Source organism: Strix uralensis, chromosome 1, assembly GCF_047716275.1.
Source record: "Strix uralensis isolate ZFMK-TIS-50842 chromosome 1, bStrUra1, whole genome shotgun sequence".
In the NCBI taxonomy this organism is placed as follows: Eukaryota; Metazoa; Chordata; class Aves; order Strigiformes; family Strigidae; genus Strix; species Strix uralensis.
This window is the reverse complement of record NC_133972.1, coordinates 1,626,896-1,652,551: the sequence shown is the minus strand read 5'-3', so window position 1 is coordinate 1,652,551 and position 25,656 is coordinate 1,626,896. Positions and strand designations below refer to the sequence as shown.

Below are 25,656 nucleotides of genomic sequence, written 5' to 3'. Positions count from 1 at the left end.
CCCCCCCCCAAGAACCTCAGTCCTAACAAAGGATTTAATGCACATAGCAATATGATCAGAAAAACAAGAAAGATAAAAACAGAAAGAAGAAAAGGAAAGGACACAGCCTTAGAGGAATGAGACATTACCTTTGGAGCGCACGATGTAACACTGTTTCTGTAAATTTTACACAAAAATGGCAGAAATAAATTGTAATACATTTTCAGACAAAACTGAGTCTATGTTTTATTAAATACAAGTTTAAAATTAATATTAATCAAGTTGTATGCAGAACAAGGATGCCTAAAAGAGGGCTCTAAATTTTCTTTAGAATACAAGGTACTTTGAAAACTACAGTAAGTTCTCCTTAAAAACAAACCTATAGACATAACCTGCTTGCATACACTATGACAAAGATAAACAGTTAGAAAAGAGAATCCTCCCACTCCCCTCTAAGTGTCAATCCAGCAGAAGTGTTAGAACACGCGCACAACTTTAAGCAGATGAATAACTGTTTTAAATGGGTTTATTCACATGCTTGCAGTCACATAGGTGTTCAAATGCTCTACTGAATCCAGTCCAGTCCCCTACTTCATAGGGTGGCACCCCATAGCTTAAATGTTTTCAGTTACAAATGCAATGTGTTAAGTCAGAACGTCTGCATCTTCATACATTTCACAATTAGCTGACATCTTCCTCGTACTACGAAGCTTTTCTAAAATTGAGAAAACCAGGTGTTTTCTCTAAAATATATGCATTGCTACTAGATTGTTTGTGTTCAGAATTATAGAAAAACACATTGCAGATGAAAAAAAGACAAAACATATGCACCAGCTAATCCCATACTTTTGCTCTGGTATAATTCTGAACATCAGCAATGCTTTAGAAATGCATTATCAGTGGATCTTATCCATATTCCCCCCCAAATAAACTATTAGTTCTTAATTATGTCTCTGCCTATTCCAGCATTGAAGTGATCTGTTGGTTACTTATTACACGTAAAAGCTTCCTGTGAATGCACAGGCTGTGGTTTTACATTAACTTTTGATCAAGCCAACAGGACCAGCTTGTGTGATAAGTGCACATATACCACTTTTGCTCAAAGATGATGCAACATCAGCCCCTTTCATCTGAAATGTTTAGATTTTTTATATTGCTGTCAACTGTTTAATAATTAGCTCAAAGTTATTTCATTCACAGTAAAAAAAAAACAACTTGATTAGAAAAATACCTGTTTTGGGACACCAAAAAGACTTAGGAATGAACCACTTTTAATAAGCTGGTAACATTCAGAAATAATTTGTAAAATCGAAACAAAAAGAGTCCCCGCAATTTATTTTATCCTTCATTTAGCAAAGTGGTTAGTTTGTTTGAATTTAGTAACTAGGCATGGCACCACACATTACAAACATTTCTAAAAACAAAAAAAGCTATTTAGTTTTGAGCAAGAAAGCAGAGCTTGAGAGACACATTAAACCAATAACCTCGATATGGAATAAAATATAAATCTAGCAGTAACAGCAGAACAGCCTCACGTTTTAAATAGCTTTTGAACACAGAGGCAAGAACTCCAAGCATTTGAAGTGGTAACACAACCTAGGACTCCTCTTTAAGTTGTAATAAGGACGTATCGCTCAGTAAACTACATGGCTAAATAACAAGGCAATAAATTAATTATTACACAAAAATTCCCATTGCCCAAGAGCGTGGTTACTTTTTTTTCCTCCTATTGTTTTCTTTATGCTTCATTCTGCATAGGCATTTCTGGTTTTCTATTAAGTGTCCCTTGACTGATTTTGTATGACAATGGAAGTGAAGTTAAGCCCATGCAAGCATTTATAGGATCAGGAGTCTCATTAATTTTATAGTACTGTACATATTCATTTTCACAAGAATTGCACTTATTTTGTACTGTAACTTTCCTTTCTAGCAGGTTGTGTATGGCCACATGCATGATGGAGTTGCTCTAAAGAGACAAGTACCATTATCGGATCAGCTTGACTGAGAAGCAGAATACATTGCTCAAGAACGTCATCACCCAACAATACAGCCACTGAGCTGGAACATCCAAGAACAGGCCGACTATCCCCCTCCCCAACTCTAAATGCTCTAGATGCACTCCCCCAATAACTAACCACCAGCATCATCATCTTTTCAGCAGCAGTTCAAAACAGGTATTCGAGTATATAGAAAAGGGAAGATGATTCTACAGGGTTCCTGTCAACACCTACCCCCCCAGGGATTCCATATCTGAGTATCAACATGGAAACAGGACAATTAAAAGAAGATTAACACACTCAGGTGGTGCTTAGAACACTTACTAAATAACTGATGGTTCTAAAAGTTATTCACAAGAAAGCATCTAAGTAATGGTGCTATCTGAAAATACAAGTAGCCAATTTATAACCTGGTGCCTTCAACACAGGTCTGCAGTAAAACGTTACAACAGATCCCCTTGGGTAAAGAAAATTAAAATTCCAGTATTTCACAAATCCAAACATTCTAAAGGGATGATGTCTGTAACCTTTCTGCTGGATTTCAACAAGATGCATTTCTTCAGACTAGGAAATGTTTCAGACCCGTGTGTGAATAGACATGGCCTATTTAAAGTATGCGTGCATGAAAAACGCAGTCCTTCCTTAGCTAAACACTCTCCTTTCAACCCAGCTGTTGCTCCTAGTTGAGTAAGGAAAAAAAGAAGCGGGGAAAATTAGTCAACAAACATTGAACACAGCACTTATGTATTTTTATATATATAAAAAAATGTCAGATTTTTTTTATATTGTGTGTGTATATATATATACACACACACACACTTCTGACTCTTTATTCTACTTGTGCATCTTGCCAGTTTCTACCAGTGCTTTAATTTAGGTTCATTCTTTTCACACTGGCCTCACTGGAGCTTCCTAACTATACTTACACTGTCCTTTCCGTGCCTGGTTCTTCACTGTTACTTATAAATGCTTCAGGCTCATTCACGCCAAAGAAATTTCTGATGAATTAAAGATAGCTGATGATATTTAGGATCGGTCAGATGCTTGTTCACATTAAGACTAGTGTGAAGCTTCTATTTCAAGTAAAACTGACCACTGCAGCTCAACTTTTAACAATTTTTAGGCTTCGCCTAGAGTCTTGCTGTGACCAGTTTGCTAGTGCAGTCTGCCAAAGACGTATTTGCTGCCTGATTACTTTCTGTAAAGACTAGTTATTCCAAATGACACTTCTCTGTGACAAGCAGGGGAAGCACTGCAGATGAATAAGCAGAACTGTTATAGTCAGAATTCTTGCTATTATTTTAGCCCTACATGGGCCAATACTTACATGAAAGAAAATAACTTATTTGCACTGTTACAATAGATGGGTATGATGGAGAAACATAGAGTTCTCATCCCTGAAGTTATCTATGAAAAAGATGCAGAGGTCTAAAGAAGTTCAGATGGAGATGAACTATTTCCCTTTCTACAAAACTAGTCAATAAAATTAAACATGCTCAAACCATTTAAAAAAAAATCTAAAGGCTGCCATTGAAGACTGCCTTTCCCACAATTTTTAGGTTATACATTTGAAGACCATTTTTCTTCACGATAAACTGCTGAATAACTGAGCATCCTTTTGAGTATAAGAAACGTTTTAATTTCAGCTTAAAGTATATTACACTAAAGGAAGCAAACATTTTAAAGAAAAGCTGTATAAATGCACAGTACATTCCCTAAAGTAATCAGACAAATGTCAGCAAGCAAGACTAACTACTTTAATATATTGCATTTTAAGGTCAAGTCAGAAGCTGCCTAGATAAAATCTTCAGCCATTTCCTACTTTCAGTGTTGAAATTCAAACTCTCCATGTTATGAAGCACAAACCAAGTTCCACCATTAAAAAAATCTGTACAAAAAGACAGATTGTTGAACCGTGTGTTTCACCATCCATCCTTGCCTATTCATAAACTGAGCTATCAAACAGGAACCTGACTTTGCAAGCGACTGCGTACATACACACATGCCTTGACGAGCAGCCTCAGGGGCTTCTGTACAGAATCTGTAACTGCACGTATTCATTCCCAGGATTGGCTGCAGTACTGGAGGCCAACGGTGGGATTCAGCTTAAATGCATAAACTTCAATATATTAGAGGCATCCACAAGTGCAGTAGGCATCTCAGCTGCTGATCAGATCTCGGCAGAATGCTCAATTGCCAACATCTAGGCATCTTGAGCCACCCTACCATATCCTGCCTGCCTTCCAGCTGCTACTCCACGAGTGCAGGGTGTCGTGCAGGTGCTACATCACATTTGCACTCCCTGTCTTGGAGTTCCCAGTGGTGTCTCAAACAGTATTAGATGTCTGCATGCAGTAAAATTAAAAAAAAGCCCTGGTCGAGAAGGTCACCAAAGTCTAGAGCATTAGAGCATGCTTTAAAGACTTAGCCAGCAGCCCACCTAGATCTCATCGGTTTTACTGGGAGTTTACTCCTGGGCTTGATTCACTTGTCTGACTAGGGCAAGCTGGTGTCATTTAAGACATTACAGGATATCCAAGAAATCTGCATGGGGCATGCAGGTAAGACAAGATCTTCAGAACATCCACAGCCTTCTCTCCAAGAGCTGAAGGCCAGGCAGGACACCCCAGGACTGTAAAAACAGCTTTAGATTCCTACAGGCAGCTGATGTGAATCTAGCTTACACGGAAACTATCATGTTTAGGTATCTTACTCTGCCTGAATTCCCACCAAACTGACAGTGATTTTATGAAAAACCAGAATTTTTGAGGAAACCTGCATCTTTCAAAATACTTCTGTATTTGATGAAAGTGCTCTTAAATACTGTTAATTTTATTGTCCCATGTAAATTATAATTTAGCATCCAAAACAACTTTAGGTTGTTTTGGTGTGCGGGGAGAGACAAGGTGTTTGAACAAGTAAGCTGAGTCTACTAAGCATTAAGGGAAAGAGGACTACTTCTGAATCAAATGCAGGAGAGAAGAAACTTTAGAGCCCTCAAATGATAGCTGCTTGACTGATGTGACATCATTAACTTTTCATGTATATTGTTCAGATAAGCTTAAAAATGGAAAATTATGAGAAGAGAACCAAAAGATAAGTCACCGAGTAGTAAATAGTGAACCCATGTCTTTCAGACAGCTTATTAAACCACAGGGGTTTTTTTATATAGAGATTGCTTTCCATATTAATGCGTATACAATCCATTTAGACTTATTGCAAAGAAGCACAACATCTAAAATTTGGTTTGAAGGTAACAGAAAACAAGCTTTTGACACTTAAAATTTTATCTCTATGGAAAGTCAGAACAGCGGTAACTGTGCAAGACTTCCTCTTAGGTTCCTATTCATTTTCCATTTTTAGGGCATTCTTTAGGAAGAGACCTAAAAATGTCTCTTATCTGAACTTCATCATATCATACTGAAGATCTTTTTCAGGCAAAGAAAAAAAAGAAAGGTTCCTGAGGACAGTTTACTCCTTTACTGATGACAGTGAAGCGCCATTCATTCTTAACCCCCAAGAAAGATGGCAAAGAAAAAAATAGTTTTTCTAGTTAAGTAACTACCCTAAAATTTACTTTTGAACACCAGTGTGATTTCACAAAGTTCTTCTCAGCACAAGCCCAGAGTTATAATCCAGATCCTTCCAAATACAAACTGTTAAACATTAACAAAAGGCAATTTTTAAAGGGAATTTAACAGGAGGAATAATTACATAAAAATTAGCAAGTTTCAAAATACTAATACTGAACCTAGAATACAACTGCTTTAATCAGAAGACCCTGACATATCAGACCTGAGTATTTATTGATGGTAGAGTCATGTGTTTTCTACAATCTAGCAGAATATAGCTACATACTAAAATGGATTATTTTTTTTTTTAAGGTAATGAAGGAAAAATCTTATTGTCAGCACACAATTTTACATAGTGATGGTACCAAAGTAGTTGGTATATGCACAAGTATGCAGCAATATAGAAGAAAAGCATGTCAGGAACAAACACTCCAAAATTAAAAAAGATTTTAAAAAACCCACCACTCATCCTCCCCTGAAATAAAACCCAAACACCCCAAAACTAAATCATAAATCATCATATTTTAAAGAGCACATGCAAAACCATACAAACCACCTCTAGATCTCACTCCTTTTTGTATGCAATGCTCAACCCCTGTTACGATTTGGTTGGTGCACACACAAAGCCAAAGAATCTATTTTCTGGACACTAAGAACTTACTGCATAAGCCATATTTTTAGGGTAAAAAGTAATGAACAAGGAATATCCGTGTAGTACCAGCTTCTAATTCACATAAATGCCACAAGCAAGTTGTGATAACTAGTGTTTCCTGTTATAGCTTACGCTGCAGGTACCCGCTCAACCCTATTTAAAATAAGGCGGATAACGTTATAGATAATTTAGCAATACCATCTTTCTCATGAACAGCGCTTCTCTGTTTAAGAAAAGCTCAACTGCCATATTACATCTACTCACATGAAAAATTGGGAACCATTGGTATGTTTCCCTCGGTTTGCCATTGACAAAAGGAACGCTCTGTCATGTTTGAGAATAAAGTTTTCATCTGTTTGAAGAAAAAATATGTTTGTCAGATTTTCCCTGACAAGCAATGCAAGTCTAATTTTCTTAGTAACTTATGGATGCTATAAGGAGAAATTTTGCTGCTGCTAAAGAAACATGAACAGGTTGGAAAAGACAAAAATCAAGTTGAAACAAGCCTCACGGAAATTACTGTAGAAGCAGTTACGAGACAGAAAGCATTCTTTCTTAAAGAAAAAGTTTTAGATGTAGCGCAAACATTTCTAATGAAAAAAAATTTTAACTCATTATTAGTGTCTTCAATAAACACTAGATTCTCACAGACTTGGATTTAAATCCATCATTTTCTGAATAAGAACAAGGTTGGCAGACTTACTGACATCCTGAAACAAGACTTAACATACATGATACCGTTATTTACACAGCATGCACCTTGTAGAAAGATCTAGAGAAAAAAAGCCATTGCCCTGGGATGGCATGTTAAAAGATAGCCACCTAACCACTCAAAACTGGGAGTCTCAAGATGTACAAGGGAAAAAACCCTAGGTCTGAATGAGAAACTAAAGAACATTTTCTTCCTGCAACCCAAGTATAAAATCAATAAAGACTAAATCTAACATGCATTTTATATTCCAGTGAATTAAAGAGGACTTCTGGTTGTACAGCATAATATAAACCCAGATCTTCTGAAGTTCATTTTCAAAGCTAGAAATAGTAATTTGAGTGTACAAAGCCATTATTTTTAAGAGTACATAGCAAAACACAATGCTGCATGTTTAGCACTCACCGCCTTTAGAAAGAAACTCTAGTAACTTCTTAGCAAATGGATCTATTCAAGACTTTCTTTTGACTAAAGGCTGCAGTACTCAACACCAAACCATGTCTCTGTTTAAGACAAACTTAATGGTATGCACTTGACCACGAAGAGCTACTTGCAAAACATACAGAACCAGGGGCTGTTACATAAATACATATAGTGCCTTCATTAACACTTGAATATCACAGCAAGTACCTGTTTTTTTTGCAAGAAAGAATTGTATGCCTAAATGAATACTTTATAAACTCACCCTTTTCCTTCCAACTGATTTTAAAAAGAGGTAAATGCACATTTATTTACAAATTCATTGCAGGTAAAATAACTTGTGTAGCATACAAACGTCAAACACTTTCAGAAACAAACACTAAGCATACAAACCTTGAATAGGGAAGGGGATGAAAGGGACATTAACAAAAGAAATAACTGTTTAGAATACTGGCATAATTTCCAGCTCTTTCTAAGAATAAGTCATTAACCCTCAGAGAGGTTAAACACAGAACTCTCCATTTCTCCAAGCAACACAGATATCCATCTACAAACGGACGCATCAGTTGTCTATATATTTACTAGGGAGGGTACAAGGGAACAGTTTGAATTTGTGTTACTGAGCTTTTGTCTCTTACCTTTTCATTTTGCAAAAGACCACATTCTCTATAAACAAAAGAATATGTTGACAGTTTTAGGCAGGAAGATAGGAGTTTATTCATGAATAAAGTTGCCTAACCTCCATGTTGAAAGTCATGTTTAACCAATAATGTTAGCCTTAACTAATTGTCAAAGTTAAATATTACCAAAAAAATTATCTGAAAGTCATGCATATAAAAAGAATTCGCATGCAACATTAGTTTCATGCAAGAGGTGATCTATGAGTAGACCTGTTGTCATTAAGTAGCTTGGGAATCAAGACTTGTTTATCTCAGAACTGAATAAAGAATCTGCAAAGACATAATTCCTCTTACCTTTAAAATAGCCACCATAAATAGATTCACCTCCTTTTCCATTACCTATGCATTAAAAAGCATGAATTAAACGCATTGTTCCATTTATGAAAGAAACTGTATGTAACATTCCACCAGTTCACAACAAACCAGGATACTTAGTTACTAGCATAGTCAGTCACTAGTATCTGAGCATAAACTTTTTAATTAGAAGTCACAGCTGTGCATTATCGTGTTGACACTCAAAATATTGAGAATGAAGATTGTCACAGTGCCTCTGAACACTGGAGAGTCTGAAGCAGGGCTCCAAAGGCTAATCCTCACTGGTATTTGCTAAAGCAGCAGCTGATAGAAAAACAACAGCAAGCAAAAACAAAACCCAAAAACCAAAAAACAAACAGTAGGTATGACCAACAATCTTGCCTGGCTCAAAGCAGCCGAGACCCCACTAGAATGGACGAGGTAAAGTAGCTAGCAGTTTTAAATGCATCCTTACTTCTACTTGACTCTCATAACACTGCATCCGTGTTACCAGGTACAAGATTTCAGGACACAGCGAAGAAGACAGACGTTTTGGTAAGGACAAGTATTTCAAGTAAGGACAACAGGCTAAAACATTATGTTGTACACAGACTGCAGGGAAGGAAACAAAGAGACTCCTGGGAAAAAATCTCCTTTTAGAAACTTACTCATTAAACACTTCCAGCTTGTTTACTACTTTATTATTTTTTATTATTTTAATAAGTAACGTTATTCATTATTCACATAGTTATGTCCCTGTATCAATACAGCATTACTAGAGTTGCCTCTACTGCAGACATAAGAGAAAAGCAGTTAAGACTACAGTTTGGATTTGAATCGTTTTAATAAGATAGGTGTTATCAACTCCAGCAAGGTTTTTTTCTTTAAACACATTTTTCTAAAAAAAAATATTAATTCAGTTGAAACACTTTAGAATTTCAAAAATTAACAAAGAAGTGGGTCATCTATGCAATACTTCACAGCAAATGCAGTCTTTTTATGGCACTGTAATACTTCCATGGCATTTTCTAAAGTTACATTATAACCCCAGAAGTTATAACATTTCTGTTCCATTTAAAACATTTCAGTTTTAAAAGTGCATTTTACCTTCGCTGAAGTCCCCACCCTGAATCATGAAGTTTTTAACCACACGATGGAATGTAGTGCCTTTGTAACACAGCTTCTTTCCAGTTGTTTTGCCAATTCCTTTTTCACCTGCACGAAGGTTAAAGAAAAAGAATCCACAGATTGTCACTGAACAAATCCCAATGGTTTTATATCTATTAGCACTAGGCTGGTAAAAGAGCCATCAGAATAGCACAACTATAAAAGATAACAGTCCTACCCGTTGCCTTTTCACCCCCCATTAATAGCAGAAGGGACCCCTTTACATGGGGACTCTCAAGTCGAAATTAGGTTTCTTAAAATTTCCTCCCCTCCCCAGAAGGAGATTACTCATTAGCAATCCACTCAGGACAATTTATAAGAAAACAAGAGTGTATGATAATGATGGGTTAACTATTTTTTATGGTTACAGCTACACTGCTACGTTAGCCGAAGCTTACACCGGAGTCCTTTTCAAACCACATACATCTGATATGGCAGCTGAATCCCAGGACAAAAATCTGAGCTCAGAACAGGCTTCAACTCAGTTTCAATGTGCTGCACTCTTGAAAAAGTGGGATTGAGCTACGCCAAGCATGTGCCACATCTTCAGCAATCCATGCACAGTGCCAGGCCACCCCTTAATGCCAATCTGTCTGACACCAACCCTCACCATCTCAGTATGAAACCTGAACAAAACAGACTCCCATTTCTGAAAAGACTGACAGAACAGGGAAACAAAACTGTGTCTACAAGAACCATTCCTGAATAGTTTATAGCGTGGCCAGCAGGGACAGGGAAGGGATCTTGCCCCTGTGCTCGGCACTGGTGAGGCCGCCCCTCGATGAGTGGGTTCAGTTTTGGGCCCCTCACTCCAAAAAGGCCATTGAATGACTCGAGCGTGGCCAGAGAAGGGCAACAGAGCTGGTGCAGGGTCTGGAGCACAGGTCTGATGGGGAGCGGCTGAGGGAACTGGGGGGGTTGAGTCTGGAGAAGAGGAGGCTGAGGGGAGACCTCATGGCCCTCTACAACTACCTGAAAGGAGGGTGCAGAGAGGGGGGATGAGTCTCTTGAGCCAAGTAATGAGTGATAAGACAAGAGGGAACGGCCTCAAGTTGCACCAGGGAAGGTTTAGACTGGATATTAGGAAGTATTTCTTTACAGAAGGGGTTGTTGGGCGTTGGAATGGGCTGCCCAGGGAGGTGGTGGAGTCCCCATCCCTGGAGGGGTTTAAGAGATGGGTCGACATGGCGCTGAGGGATCTGGTGTAGTTGGAAACTGCCAATGCTAGGTTAAAGGTTGGACTAGATGATCTTCAAGGTCCTTTCCAGCCTAGACGATTCTGTGATTCTGTGAATGAGAATCATAACTGGGGGAAAAAAAAAAAAAATAAAAATCCCCCAAACCCTAAACAGGTACCAGGGCCATTCTTGCCCAGCAGCAGAAGCCAAGACAGGCCGTGGTACTTGTTAATCCTTTCTGAGCCTGAGATTTCCTAAGAAGGGGCACTCAGTAGACTTCCAGTGCAGCTGTAGTTCAAGCCTACTGGTGATTTTTGAGAAAGACATCCCAGAACCTCAAGCTTCATTAACATTTCTTCCAAAATTCAGAAGAAAAACTGCACTGAGCACGTGGATGAGGGTACTATGATTGGCAGGGCAGAGGTCCTACATAGTAGGTTCACGAGGGATTTATACTGGTCCAGTCAGGGAACATAAAAGACACTGACAGTAGCTTCCAAGAAGAGGGGAGCTGGCAGAACACAGCCATTAAGAGTAATAGGTATATTATACTCTGTGCAACAGCTAAAACCCTACATAAACCACATGCACAGGAGATATTCTGTAGTGAGGCAGGACAAATAACCCACCATTCAGTCTCATCCCTCCACTGGTTACTGAACAGGCATTAGACACTTGGTCAGAGGATGCTTAACCCATTCCGTACCACAGTGCTCTCAGAAATGCACGTGTACTTGGTACCCAGAGATCTATTTTTGCGATCTATTGTTCCTCCACCCAAAACTAACTGATCAAAGCACTCCAAATTTGCCATTCCAAACAGCCCATTGCTGCCAGGATGATGGCAAAGAGCAGTTTGAGGCACAAAACCCACTCATGGCATTGTTGTTTATCATACTTGTAGAAACCTTCACGCAAGAGAATACAACTTACTTTCCATTACCCTGGCTCTCCACGCCTCCTTCTACCCCATTTTTATTTTCCACAGAAGTTATCCAAGAAAAGCTATTTCTTACAGGGATAGACACACTTTGTTTCCCCAAAAAAACGCATCCCTCTGCTACAGCACTGGAAAACCCACATCAGTCAATACCAAGGAGTACGTGCCTACATTGTCTACTCATTGTAGTTCTACATTGTACTAGTCATCGCCCTCTACAACTCCCTGAAAGGAGGGTGCAGAGAGGGGGGAGGAGTCTCTTGAGCCAAGGAACCAGCGCCAGGACAAGAGGGAATGGCCTCAAGCTGCGCCAGGGCAGGGTCAGACTGGCTCTTAGGAAGGATTTCTTTGCAGAAGGGGTTGTTGGGCGTTGGAATGGGCTGCCCAGGGCAGGGGGGGAGTCCCCATCCCTGGAGGGGTTGAAGAGTTGGGTTGACCCAGCACTGAGGGATCTGGTGGAGTTGGGAATGGTCAGAGTGAGGTTCATGTTGGACTGGATGATCTACAAGGTCTTTTCCAACCGAGATGATTCTGTGATTCTGTGACTGTTGGTCATGTCTCGGTGTGTCCGTCAGGCTATGAATAATCCCCTCACAGAACGGGATCCTGCACTGCATTCCATGTAATTGAGCTGGTACATTAAGGTGAGAGGTGAGCTGTAGACCATGGCCAGAAGCTGTAGTCCCTTTTTTTACTCTCCTTTATGGTATTGCCGAGACAGCATAGTCCCTATCATAATAAATGGCAATAGTTGTGGTGTTCCTTTTTTTCATGCATGATACAACTGTGGTCAAAATCATATCTCTCAAGTACTTCCCCATAAGCCACAGATACTTTAGACAATGCGCTTAAGCTACTGGCCAAATGGTGGGGGACTAAGTTCCTGCAAGAGATGTACTACGTCACTCTGATTTTCAAAACGAATCCTTGGACTCCCAGTCTGGCAAAAGACAGAGACCAGTTGTTCCACTGGTTAGAGCTGCAGCACCTCCCTAAGCTCAGACACTTTTCCGCAACAGCCACTACAAAGCCCATGGGCTGGGCTTTTTTTCTGTTTATGGCCAAATACTAGTTTTATTCTTTTTGCCCTAAATGTGCATGAATTTTGTCCCAAAAAAGAAAAAAAACTGTCTTTCAGTCCCATCTACTTGCACCCTTCCTAAGCAGTTCTTTGCACGTGCTGCAAATCCCCTGGAAATGGGATAGTGGAAGAGAACTTAGATAGGGATTGCAAGGGATAGCCCATTAGCTGAGGAGGGCACAACACAAGGGCCTTTACTGAAGTGTCCTTCTCCCTTTGACAGGTAAAATCTGCTCTCATGCCCTAACACCCTGCACTGCCAACCCAATCCGAGATATTTTGCGTTCGATGCCCAACAGTGGTCCATTCGAGATTATGAGAAGGAAAGCTCCTGACAAAGCACCGAAGAGCAGATGGGCTTGTGTTTATTCAATAGGTGGACTGACTGAAGGACCTGCAAGTCCAGATGTTTTCATTTAAATGCAAGGAGCCTCTTGCTGTCAAGGCAGACAGCACTCTCATAGGAGCCAGGTCTATTTCTGACAACAATGTCATGCTGCAGGAAGGCAGCCAGAATCACCCTGTCCTCCATCTGTTGCCGGCAAAAACATCCTGACTTGCCTCACAGAGATTATAGAGGGAGCAGCAGGCACAATGAAGGGCACAGTATTTCAAACACTGGTCTCCAGTCTTTCTCTCAGGGCATATCACTTTGCTTTGAGACAAGTGAAACCCCTCTTCACAAGGGCACAACGGAAGTGCACAGCCCAGATCAAGTTGCTGTGAGGTCCATAACAGCATAAGTGAGGTCGCGGGGTACTCTGCAGCTCTGATGCCTTTACCATCCACAAACCAGGTCAGTACCCACACACGAAGGAAAAAAACATGCTGGACTGGCCTAACATGCAGAATCCGGAATTTATGTAGTACAGAAGTGTAAAATGCTCACAGTCTGCTGCTAAAATATTCCATTATGTAGACTATATGGTCCAATATGGGATAGCATCCCCTGTTATACAGCTATATACCTCCTTAGACGAGCATAGAACTCACATACAGCTACACAAAGATGTCAGCTCCAGGAAGTGATGCTGTACTGAGTAAACCTCTCAATTCAAAGATTTCTTGCAAAGGACAAAAGATATACCTGATAGGAACTCACACCTCTGTGATGACTGAAGTTCTACCAATGGATCTTGCTGTGAAAAGTGGCAGGAGTCAGGGGAGCCTGACTTCTGGAAGCAAATGACTTATTTGGTCTCTGATAGATGGTATAGCAGCTCACAACTCTAAAAATTCAAAGCAACCCTTCACATCTCAGTTCTGGTTGCCAGAGATCAGTGCAATCCTACCACTACAGATCTCCCATCACAGAACTGCTGCTCTTCTGAAGATAGGCTTTGTAGGTCCTCTAACATAACCCAGGCAAACACTGAAGCAGTAGCCCAACTGGAATGCTACATCAGTCCATGGGGACAGGGAGAAAGCACATACCAGAGAACTGCCGGATGACTAAGCCTGGCCTGCCACTCCAGGCCACAGCTCTTGTCTGCGGTACCATGCAGGAGACAGCACCCTCGTGTAGGGTGTTCAGTTCAGATGCTGAGGCAATCAAGGTTCTGACAGGACAAGGCAGGAGGGCAGGGAAAATGGCACACATAATGCAGGTAACTAGCAGAACAAAGTGCACTGGAAGAACTTGTCAAGGAGCAGCAGAAAGGCAGACACAACAGTTGATAAGAAAAAACCTCAGGCGAACTGAACAATAACACAGATGTAATTAGTGCAAATTAGAAAAGAATTAATGGTAGCCGTGTGACCCTAGCATCCAAGCTCAGCCATCCTGAGGTCAGTGAGCAGAAAAGAGATGGCTTCTACCAACAAAACAAATTAATGTAACTTTATTCTCTTAAACATTACGTTCACCAAAAGAAATGAAATTACTTCAGGTTCTTCTATATGCTTTTTCTCTCCCATGCAGAATTTAATTATCATGTTCTTATTAGCAAATTTTTAAAGATACCTGTCAAATCTTCATTCTATCCTATGAGTATGCAGCAAACACAATTTGCAAGAATGAAACAAATGTTTCAAGTAGTTTTTAAGTCTGCGAGTCTGATCTCAAGAGTAGACCTCCCAATTCTGAGCTTACTTTCAAATGTTTTTCCAATTAAAGACAGGTTCCAGCTGAAGACATCAATGAAACCTGTACAGCCAGCTGTAGAACAGAATTCAAACTGGGATGCAATACAGAGAAGGCAGACTTTTTTTTTTTTAAAGTTGTTCTTTCTTCTGCTTGTTTCATTCCTCATCATCTCCAACACCTCTTCCTTTATCTCCACGTAACATTTTTCTAGCCAAGCTGCTGTAAGGATTTAAACAACCCTTCAGAGCTACAGAACATGAGGCTCAGACATTACACTATTCAGTCTGCTACTGCATTTTACTTATCTTTTTTAATCTATTCTGATTAAGATAAACTTCAAACAAGTTCCCATTTTTCTACGGTAGTGTACCATTCTTTCCCATTCTCAGTCCATCCCTAGGTATCTCTTTAATAAGTCTAAGTGATTAAAAAAAACACCAGAAAGTAGAACAAAAAAGAGGGGGCTCACCACACAGACATCAAAAAAAAAAAAAAAAAAAGAGATATGTACTGTACCTTCCACAAGTTCAAACACATGACATTCTGGGATTTGAGCTCTGACAAGATGAACTTCAACAAGTTAACGCATGAGGCTAACCACAAATTTGTTTCCCATAACCAGTTAGCTAAAAGCTGTTCACTAAGGCCACATGTTAAAATACTGCCTGGAGAGTCTTGCTGGAGTGTTTTAATGATTTGGGAAAGAGTTATTTTATGTACAAGGTAGGGGCTTCACTGATGCAGTTAATTCAAGATATATTGCAAGTTGCTGAGCAATCAGGTATAAGAGACCAGGAGATGACCCAGAGACACAGAATGAATTCTTCACATAACACACACCAATTCCTGTAATAACCTAATCAAGATTAATCTTCAATTTACAGCTGAAAAATCCCCGAGGAACAGCGTAGACCAAAAAACACCCACCAAACCCTTACTAACCTCACTCTTCCAATCATTAGAAACCATTTTTAAGAAGTTAAGTCCTGCTTAAAAAAGTGGGTTGGAGAGGGCTGCGTTATACATTGGCATTCTTTTGCCAATGCTATCTCTTCGATTTCAGAGATCTCTCTTTTCTCTCACCGAACGATCCCAGGATTTCTAAGGGACCATCATATTCCCTTTTAGTCCTTCATTTAGCTAAATATGAAAAACTTTCTCATATTTAATAGATGCTCCTGTCCTCTGATCCCTGCATAGCACTTCTATACACCTGAAAAGTTTATTAAATACATTCAACATGTTATATAAGAAAAATATATATATATATTCAACATTTTCAGTAGTGTCCCAAATCAAATGTCACCATTACACTGTGCAGTGACATTAATACTTAATGTCTATCCTGATAAATCCTAAAGCCCTGATAAATCCTAAAGAATCACTTGCCTTTGTCACAGTTGTGTAACTTAAGTGATGAATAATTCCACCACAGCCCCAGCCTTGTCCATCACTTCTACCTACAGGAGCCCCACATTAGGGACAAAAAAAAAAAATGGTTTTGTTCCATGAATTCACAGTTTTGTATTCTGTAATGATGTATTATCTCCACTACTCTAACTCACAGTTACAGAATACCACACTATTTCCTGCTATGCATTATTCACATCCTCCTCAGCACTAACAAGTCTCTCAGCTTTGTTTCTACCAGAAAAAAAATGATCAGTGCTATTATTATGCTGTAGTCTATACTTGCATAAACAAATAATAATTGTAAGAAACATTAAAATTCCTAAATATAAGCATGTTACTTACCTGAGCACAAGCAAAGGAAGTTTTTGCAAGTCTTCGGACATATGTCTGAGAAAAGCTGAAACATAATTCGACCAACTAGAAGATTAAAAAAAAAATAAGAGTTGTATAACTGTTTATAATGATGTAAGAAAATCTGCACATAAATAAATCATATTTTGAAAATATAATTTGAGAAAAAATTATTTTATCAGTCAGAATAAGAAAACACCTCAAATATGCATACATTAAAACAAGCAGCAGGAAAGAACAATACCGTAATTGTACAAAATTGAAGATTAAGTAACATCATTGTATCTCATTTATTAAAAATCCCAATGATTCCACTTTGATTTGAACCTGGAAAGCCAAACTGATTTACTAAAATAGTGTACCCTGTCAATTCATTTCTGTTTTGAAAAAGAAAAAATTTGCCATCAATACAGGCCCTCAGAGAGCTGGGGTGATTTCCCCTCCCCAAGTATTATGTTTAAACAAATACATTAATAATTACATTTCTACAGTTTTCCCTGTGATCATTACCTAAAAATCCAACTGACTTAGTCCCATACTGTGTTAAGGATTATAGATACATTGGCACTCTTGGCCTGAAATCCTTGTGTTTAAAAAAAAAAATAAAAATAGATGAATCAAATAGGACAGATGAAAGGCAGACAGAACAATACTAGCAGTTTCAGGATTAACGCTCCGCTTGCCAGATACTATGAAACAAATACTACTTTCTGTCTAGGCAAAGCCAGCAGAGTAAGTCTCACTCTCAGCACAGCCACCCCAACGCTACTGGTGGTAGTTACGCTTTGTACCTTGGAAAACTATTAAAATACTGCTGAGGAGTGGTTTCATATAAAGAAAAACTCTTGTAGAACAGATTCACATTTTCCATTTTATTTTCCAAGATACTGGGATGTATATTACTGAAAAAAAAACCAAAAAAATCTCCCAAATATATGAAATCTTTAAAAAACCACATAATTAGCAAAGAAAAAGTTGTTATCTCTATAGGTTGTGAAATAAGCCATAAAAGTCACACTTAGGAAACCAGTAACAATCTGTCAATGAGCACTACCCTCTAGTGGGGTACACTGGTAAGACTTCAAGGATCATTTTAGAAAAGTAACTACTCCAGGAATTACTTTCCTTTTCCATCCCTTAAAAAAAAAGTAGTTGAAGTTCAAATGTATTTTATTCAATATTTCATCACCAAGAAAAATTCTGAGAGGCTCCTAAGAAACTGCGTTCAATTTTAGGGCTCTGTCCAAATGTATATAATTGCCAGCAAGGTGAGTTGTTGGTCCAAAAAGGGGAGAAAAAGAACAACACAGAGATACCACCTGTATTTTGTACTCTTAGATAAAAATCCACGATGCCTTCAGCTGTGTAACTGTCTGCATTTCATTAACTGCAGTATGAACGTTCTCTGAGCATTCGGCATTACAGCAGGAAAATGGTAGGGCCAGTCTTCAAGGAATGAAGAAATAGCAAATATTCAAAGACCCCACATTAAACAGTGGTAGCTGTAACTACCACTACGAAAAAGACAGCTATTTAAAAGAGAGGAAACCATTATGAGCTGTGTGGACTGAAGATTTGTACAGAGAACACAACAGAGAAGACACTTTAGCAAAAAAGTTATCAGTTTTCCTTATAAGTGCAGTAATTCAGGAAAGCAGAACTCCCATTCCTCTGCTCGCAGAAGTGCTGAACAGTGACTAAGTGCTTTAGAAAGGCACGTGCACATTCCCTCTTGCATTTGCTGTGCGGAATAACACAACACCTTTCAGGGAAAAAGTTGTCACTATCCCCATTCTACTAATAGTAGAGAAATAAAGACCAGCTTCTGATTTGCCAAGGTGACAGCTGCCAAATAACTAATAGGTGTTACTGCCTAGGGGCTCCAGAAGGGACTTTTGCCCTCAGGCATCAGCTGCAGAAGCCTTATGGCTGCAAGTCCCTGTCCCACATAAAAAACCCACCATATGCAGCACCTTAAGCAGCAGACACCACCACATCGGTCTTCCTGAAGGTGTCAGGGCAGAACATGGAAAAAGACATTCATAACCAAGGTATCATGATTTCAAGAGTATCTTTCACTAGTGGTTTGTCAATAATCATGTCTGCTGGCTTCCCATGTCTTTCAACTCCTACAGACTGTTTGCAAGGCACATATCCAACAGCAAAAACTATACATCAGGTTTAAAAGATAAGGCCCCCTCTCCTCCATACAACCCGAAGTACTGCTTACTGTTATATCCAGCCATACAAAATGTTGCCATGTGCTTATAATACAAAAACCACATACTGTGTATCCATCTGGTGGGTTACTATCTGTATTTTACCTAAGCTGCATGAATACCATTATCACTGCAAGGTTCTATTTTCCACTGACAAACAGTCAATTGAATGTGCCAGAGAAAAATCATGCACATTTTCACACCTTGATCAGGAAAGTACACATGAAGTAACAGCTGTTAATAAAAAAAATCTGTATAAAATGCATTAAAAGCATGCTTAGAACCTAAGAAACTTTCTCTTACCTCTTCCCTCAAAAAGAAAAAAAAAAAGAAACATCTTAAACTTGGAACTGAGGTATATGCTGACATAACACAGATAAAAAAAGCACTCAAGATACTATTAATTTCCTCAGATTTAGACACCTCTTCTCTGAAATGATCCACCTTCACTGTACAGAGAAAATTTCCAATACTTTAACTTCATTTCCCTGACAGAAAGGTTATCTGACTAGGCAGCAAGCTTTCTGTGACTAACCGTAAGACTTGAATAGTCAATTAAACAAACTGGTGAGAAGAGTTACTCAAGCAGGTGAAGTCCGCTCACAAACCTACCCAGACTGCTCGCTCAGCTTTAGCCAAGGAACGAGCCTGAAGAGATATCTCACTTCTAACTAAAGCAAATAACACGGGGATTATATTTTTAAAAATGAAACTCTCGCCTAACTTGAGATGCAAATCTTCCAGTACCACAAGGAAATTATACGAACTATTAAAAACTTAATTTTAATGCATCAGCAGACAGGACATATCTATAATTTTAATTTAGTGTTGTTCTCAAAAGATGACTGATTCTCACCAGCTCGTAGCTACGAAGACATGTTTGTCTGTACCTCAGTGTGGGTTTTACAGTACATCACTGTACTTTTTGTGCTAGCCAACACCACAGAAATTTATCCAACCATAACTTAACATTTGCCTATTATTTGTAAAACAATACTTTGATAAAGTATCTTTGTTGGCAGGCTTTTAACTTATTTTCTAAAGACAGTTTTTGATAGAAATTAGAGCAAGTGATGAAATAGTTGTTTACATTACTTGTAATTACACAAAGTGACGCATATATAAAGTCTAAGACATTTTGAAGTTTGATTTCATAAAGTGCTGTAGCTAATGAGCAATACCAATTACAGAACCCCAAAGCATCACGAACAGAAATAATCCTAGTTCAGAACTCTATTTTCAGATTGAAAGATGAACACTTTTTTTTTTTGAACCCCTAATAAATTTTTCATCTGAGGAAGAAATAGTGCTTGATTCAAAGTAAGTGGTAAAAATTCAGGGTATAGATATCCATGCTATATTGTAATAAGGACTCCTGCTAGCAAAGTTCATTAAATGATCATTGATTTCAAATGTTTATCCAGTAATTTCCTTCAACTTAGATGCTTAACTCTTTAGAAACAACCTCGGGAGCCAAACACATATTGCTTGAATGTATTTCCCATGTAATACAAACTGTTTTACTAGATTATGTTTTGTTTAGGTCATAAAGGTACCAATTTCAGATAGAGACTCCCAAAATAAACCTATTCAAAATTAAGTTTAAATATATTGGTTTTGTCTTTTCCCAATTTCTTAGAGCAAACCAAGTAAGAAGCCACTGCAGCACCTTTCCCAGTATATCAAGAGGAATATCCTGCTGAAGGAGAAAGTAGGAATTACAAACATGAAGACAGTGATGCACATCCCTTACAGACAGAGACCAGGATGTCTGCCAGAGGCCCAGAGGCTTCGGTAGATCTGCATACAAGTTTAAATAACAGCTCGCTAAAATGACCGTATTTTAATTTTATTAAGTTATTTATCCCTAAATTTGTGAACACTAAGTCGTATCATTTTAAAAAGACTGCTTTAAAGCAGAAATGTGACTACAGTTTTCAGAAAAATAAAAGCTTACTGTGGAAAAAGAACAGGTTTTATTTAAAACATCAGTTAAAACAATGGATGTCTGAGTTCCCCTGAGCAGGAATCTGGTCTTGACACATTAATATTGTTAATGCTTCCTTACCCCACCTTACACTTTTTGCAACAAAAGCCTCCATAAACTTCTTTCTCCAGCTGTCTACTAAGCCCAGTATTTCACAAATACTACCTGAAGCTCCCTCCATTCTAACTTTCCGTCATCTCCACAAAAGCACACATGTCAGTACTGCACATAAAAACTTCCTGTCTTCAGTTTCACAGAGAAATGCAAGTGAGAAACTATACTTTGTCTTCTAGCAGGAGAGGCTCATCAGTTCCGTCTTCCACTTACTAATCCAACTTGTTCTAGGCCTCAAGGTAAGCCGTCAGGGTATTTCATTCTGCACTGACAACAATTCTATATGACGATTGGATTACAATTTTTATTAAACCAGTTCCCTCCAAATCTACACCTTATCTGCCTTACCCACCCATATAGCATGCCCCCTTGGCTCCTGTGGTACCGCACTCAACAGGCTTGCCAATAGGTTCAGGGACAAAGTGCTGATGTATTTTCTGCGAATTTACAACTTTTTGCCTTCAAAGGGCTAGAAGTTAATTGGAAGCCAGTTGAGAAGAGCTTCTGTCTTCGGGAAGGGTCACAAAAACCCTGTCAGGCATCCCCGGTTCTACTAATGCAGGCACAGTACTACAGTGACTTTTGCAGTGGAGCTTATTTCAGAAGTTTGTAGCAGCTGAAATCCCAAAATACACCAAACTTTAGGCAAAAGTGACTAAGAGAGAATGAAAGGACAGACTGACTGCTAAGGGAAGGGACATAGCCCAGGAAGGAAGGAAACTGAAGTGGAATGAAAGAGCAAGCAAGGGGTCAAATGATAATAGAACACAGGAGAAAAAAAAAAAAAAAGATGAGAAGGAAAATTCTTCTGTGAGTAAGAATAAAACAAAGGAAAAAGGAGTAAATAAAACATACTTTATGATGGATAAAGCCAGTCAGGGGGTGGGGAGGGGAGATGTGTGAAAAAAATCTTGGACAGCCACATGAACTGCTCTAGCAACAGATTACGTATGTGACATCCTAGTCAGACATCTGTTCTAATCATCACGGTACCTGAAAGACTGAAACTCCACACAGATTTTGCATCACAGAGTAAAGACAGAATTGTTTAAGTAAGCATCTGCTGCCATCCCAAAATTCTTGGAACACTGCAAGTAGTTTAATCCTATGTGCATGCTGTATGTGTTCAAATCCATTGGTGGGAGGGACCCAAAAGAAGGGAGAGTTGCTCTCTTGGCTAGTATCAAAATAAATGCTTATTCCTGATTTATTCTCCATTTTTGCTTTAAAAATTATGAACAATGTGCATTCATAACAAAATGCTTAACGGGCAACTTATTAAAAGCAGCCTAAATTTAGACTTAAAACACACTGACACAAAGCTTACGAAGTTTGACCCACTGCAAGAGGCACATACAAGCAGGCATCAAGTTTTACTCCAAGATTCTGTAGCTAAAATTAAAATATGGACACACAAGCTGTAATAAAGCTTCTGAAAGCACAAGCAAAGCTACAATATTTGCTCCTGTATTTGCTAAGGGATCTAGTTAGAGTAAAACTAATTCCAACTCTGCAGCCCCCTCCCCTCTCACATATGCGCACCCCACCCCCCCACTTTTGCCTCTTCATCCAGTTTGTGCACTGCTCTCAATTTTAATTGCTACAGGTATCTTGACAAACAGGGGGTCAGCAAAGTCTGAAAGGGGAAAGCTAAGAGTTGGCAGCTGCATGGGGGAACGTTTTTGGACTCCAAGCAACCTACACTGTTAAAAATTAGTTTTGTATTCTGCAGGCAAAGAGATGTTTCCAGTACTGCGAGAGGCACGTCCTCTTATTCTCTGCGTTTTGTGGAGAGATGTTAGTTCAGCTTTTCAGTTTAGACAGGGTAGGGGCAATGTCTTATTTCCTGGCTAGCAACAAAATGCAGGACTGTTCTTTTCCCCAGTTCTTTCTCCCTGCACCTAATAAAAATGAACAAGCAGATTAGCTTATTGCATTAAAGTCAAATAAGCAAAATGTTAATTCAGAAATCTGCTGGCAGTTTAAAAGTTAAAATTAATACCTCACTAGTATCAGCAGGAGACTACACCTCTCAGTGCTTCATGTCATCTGGAAGCACTGCTTTATCATTCACACTTGATTCAGCTTGTGAAGGTCATCTTACAGTTAAAAGAGCAATGTTTAAGCTTTTTAAACATAACCTTAAATTCCGAGACATAGCTGCATAGTGAATTAATAGAGAGGCTAGAATAAAGTAGTATAGCCACATTACACCCAAGTCCTGACACCAACATTTTACAAATTGGCACATTTTCCTGCAAAAATACAAGTCATTAGTCAGGTGCAGTAAAAACAGCAGGGCTCTGAATTTGATATACAGCTGTGAGATTCCTGTTACTTTAAAGAGAAAATAAATACAGCCAGCCTTGAACAGAGCCAAAGCCCTGTGTCTATTCCAGGTAACCAAAGCTCTGCACCACCAAGAACACTAACGCTGCAATTCCTCTCTGGCACCGCTATCAGTCATCAAACCCAAGTAGATGTGAGGGGAAAAAACGTAATCCACTTTCACTCGTGATGCACAGCACAAGGCTGAGGGGGGGGGACAAGGCAGGCAGTAAGAGGTACTGTGAAATGGGAGCAGGAACATGTACTTAAGGGAAGAGCAGAAGAAAACAGCGCACAGACAGATTCTTCAGGTGAAGAGTTAAAGCAAAAAACCCTAACAAAGACGAAAAATGCAAGCGAGATGAAGAATGAATTGTCTTTGCTAACCAATCCCATCAAACTACCACTCCTGAACTGGAAACCTACCCAACCTGAAACATTTTTAGCGGTCTCATTCCATAGTAGATCTGAATTTAAAGCAACAGAAAATGTTAAAACTCCATTTGCATGAACATTTTTCTCTTCAGTAAAAGTATTTTAATTAACAGTGCCTTTTCTGAATAACTCAAATAGGAGTTACAATAGCAACAGATTTACAGATAAGCCCTATCAGGTCACTGAAGGCAGAATTGAATCTTTCTTTTGAAATTTTGGTGAAAATAAATAGCAAGCCAAATGGGTTACAGTTACGTTTGAATGCAACTGAAATTTGAAAATGCAGAGCTATTAACTCTATTTCAAAGGCTTTCTGAGAAACATTGAAGCAGAAAATGAAAGTGAAAGCATAATGAAGCCATCACGTTTATTCATTTTTAGAGAGAGACAAATAATAGCAATATAAAGCACTGAGTATATGTGAGGCAACTTATGCAGTGATAAATTCGTGTTCAAAAAAATGGGTAAGTAAATCTGTACAACCATCTTCACAGAGTGGGGAAAGCAGAAGAGGGAATCAAGTTAACTATTCCTGGATTAAAACTCACAGTCTACCACTTACAGGCGATTACATATCCCATAGGGAAAATATGAGTTAAGAGATGGATTTAATTATTTTTTTAAACAGGCCACCTGGTAAGATATTCTATGCTTCCACGGTCAATTCTCCCTTTACATTTCAGAACACTCATTTTGAGCAGGAGGAAAGATTAAGACCAGATGACCTACCTGAGGTCCCTTTCCAGTTTTAATTACTGTATGATTAAAAATACTTCTAGAAGCACGTCTCTAGTTTCCTCACAACAGTTGCCCATAGTTTATAGAATTGTAAGGGTACAATATATAACCAGATAGCGCTTCTAATACAGAATGCTTTTTATCTTCAGACCAGCGTTAGCCTCACCGAACCTCTCCTCGTGTATGAAAATAAAAATCAATCACAAGAGAGAATTAAAAGCATCCAGCACCCCAGTAAAGATCAAAAGTGACTAAAAACTAACTCAGAAATAACACATCAATGGCCACACTCATGGCTAACGGCCTGAGTGAATTATCGAGGGGAAAAGGTGGTTCACCCCCCCCCCCCCAACACTTGAGAGGATCGCTCGTGTCGGCGAGGCGAGCCGTACCTGGTTCCCGGTTGATTTCGATCTCGAAGAAGCACTGGGGCCGGTCCTGCACCCCCATGGCCGCCGTCCTCGCCACCTGGACACAAAGAAGAGGCGCCCTGGGGAGCGGCCGCGCTCGGCCGCCTCCCGCCCCCGGCTCGCCCCGCCGAGCTCCGCCCGCCCTCCGGCCCCACCGACGGGGACGATTACACGGCCGCGGCGGGGCCGCGAACTCGGGGCGGCGCCCTCCCCCCTTCCCCCTGCCCCCAGCGCCGGCGGAGGGACCGCGGCTGCGGGCGGAGGCCGGCGGGGGGGGGAACAACGCACCCTGAGGGGAATTTGTTCCTCTCGCAAGCCGCCGATGTGGGGAGGGGCGGGGAGAGGGGGAGCGCCGCCAGCCCGCCCTGCCCCTCCCTTTACCTGGCAGCTCCGGCGCTTTGTTCGCTCGCCGCGCCGCGCCCCCCTCGGCCCCCCCTACCCCCACTCCCCGCCAGCAGCCGCAGCGCCGCCGGCCCCGAGCGCCATTAACCGACGGACTCAAGGGCCCGTCCGCCTCCCGCGGCAAGGCCCCGCCCCCGGCGAGGCCCCGCCCCCGCCGCGCTTTCCCGCCTCCCGCGCCGCTGCGAGGGGAGGGCGCGGCCCGTAGCGCGGCTGAGGGCCGGCAGCTCCGCTCCCCCCGGGGGCGGCCCTTCCCCGTCCCCTCGCCGTGCCGGGGAGACAGGCACGGGCACGAGGAAGGTGCTTGGTAGAATAAACGGTACGGGGAGCGCCGCTGCGGGGGCAGCGCCCCCCACCGCCCTGACCCGGGCCGTGCCTCCCGTGCAGGGCTGCGGGGCTGAGCCATCCCCCCACCGCCGAGGGAGAAGCCTGGGCGGTTTTGCAGAGATGTCTCCCTGCGGAGGGGAAATATTTTTTCGTGCACGAAAAAACCTCAGAACGTTTTTG

At 40.2% G+C, this 25,656-nt stretch overlaps 1 protein-coding gene across 9 annotated transcripts in view; it reads right to left on the bottom strand.

The window, feature by feature from the left end:
• The window catches only part of NKTR (natural killer cell triggering receptor), a 44,744-nt gene extending 19,539 nt beyond the window's left edge, over nucleotides 1–25,205 (bottom strand). For 4 of the 9 annotated variants that reach the window (XM_074862420.1, XM_074862608.1, XM_074862515.1 and 1 more), the window contains exons 1-6: nucleotides 25,132–25,205; nucleotides 24,733–24,808; nucleotides 16,511–16,585; nucleotides 9,411–9,518; nucleotides 8,304–8,348; nucleotides 6,465–6,552 (exon numbers count right to left, since the gene is read on the bottom strand). In XM_074862420.1, the coding sequence (XP_074718521.1) occupies nucleotides 6,465–6,552; nucleotides 8,304–8,348; nucleotides 9,411–9,518; nucleotides 16,511–16,585; nucleotides 24,733–24,790 (374 nt within the window). In that variant the 5' untranslated portion in view covers nucleotides 24,791–24,808; nucleotides 25,132–25,205. Of the gene's footprint in view, nucleotides 1–128; nucleotides 183–6,464; nucleotides 6,553–7,967; nucleotides 7,996–8,303; nucleotides 8,349–9,410; nucleotides 9,519–16,144; nucleotides 16,216–16,510; nucleotides 16,586–24,732; nucleotides 24,809–25,131 lie in introns of those variants that run through there. The other 5 variants (XM_074862795.1, XM_074862890.1, XM_074863069.1 and 2 more) reach the window with 5 other exon arrangements.
• Nucleotides 25,206–25,656: the final 451 nt, after the last annotated feature.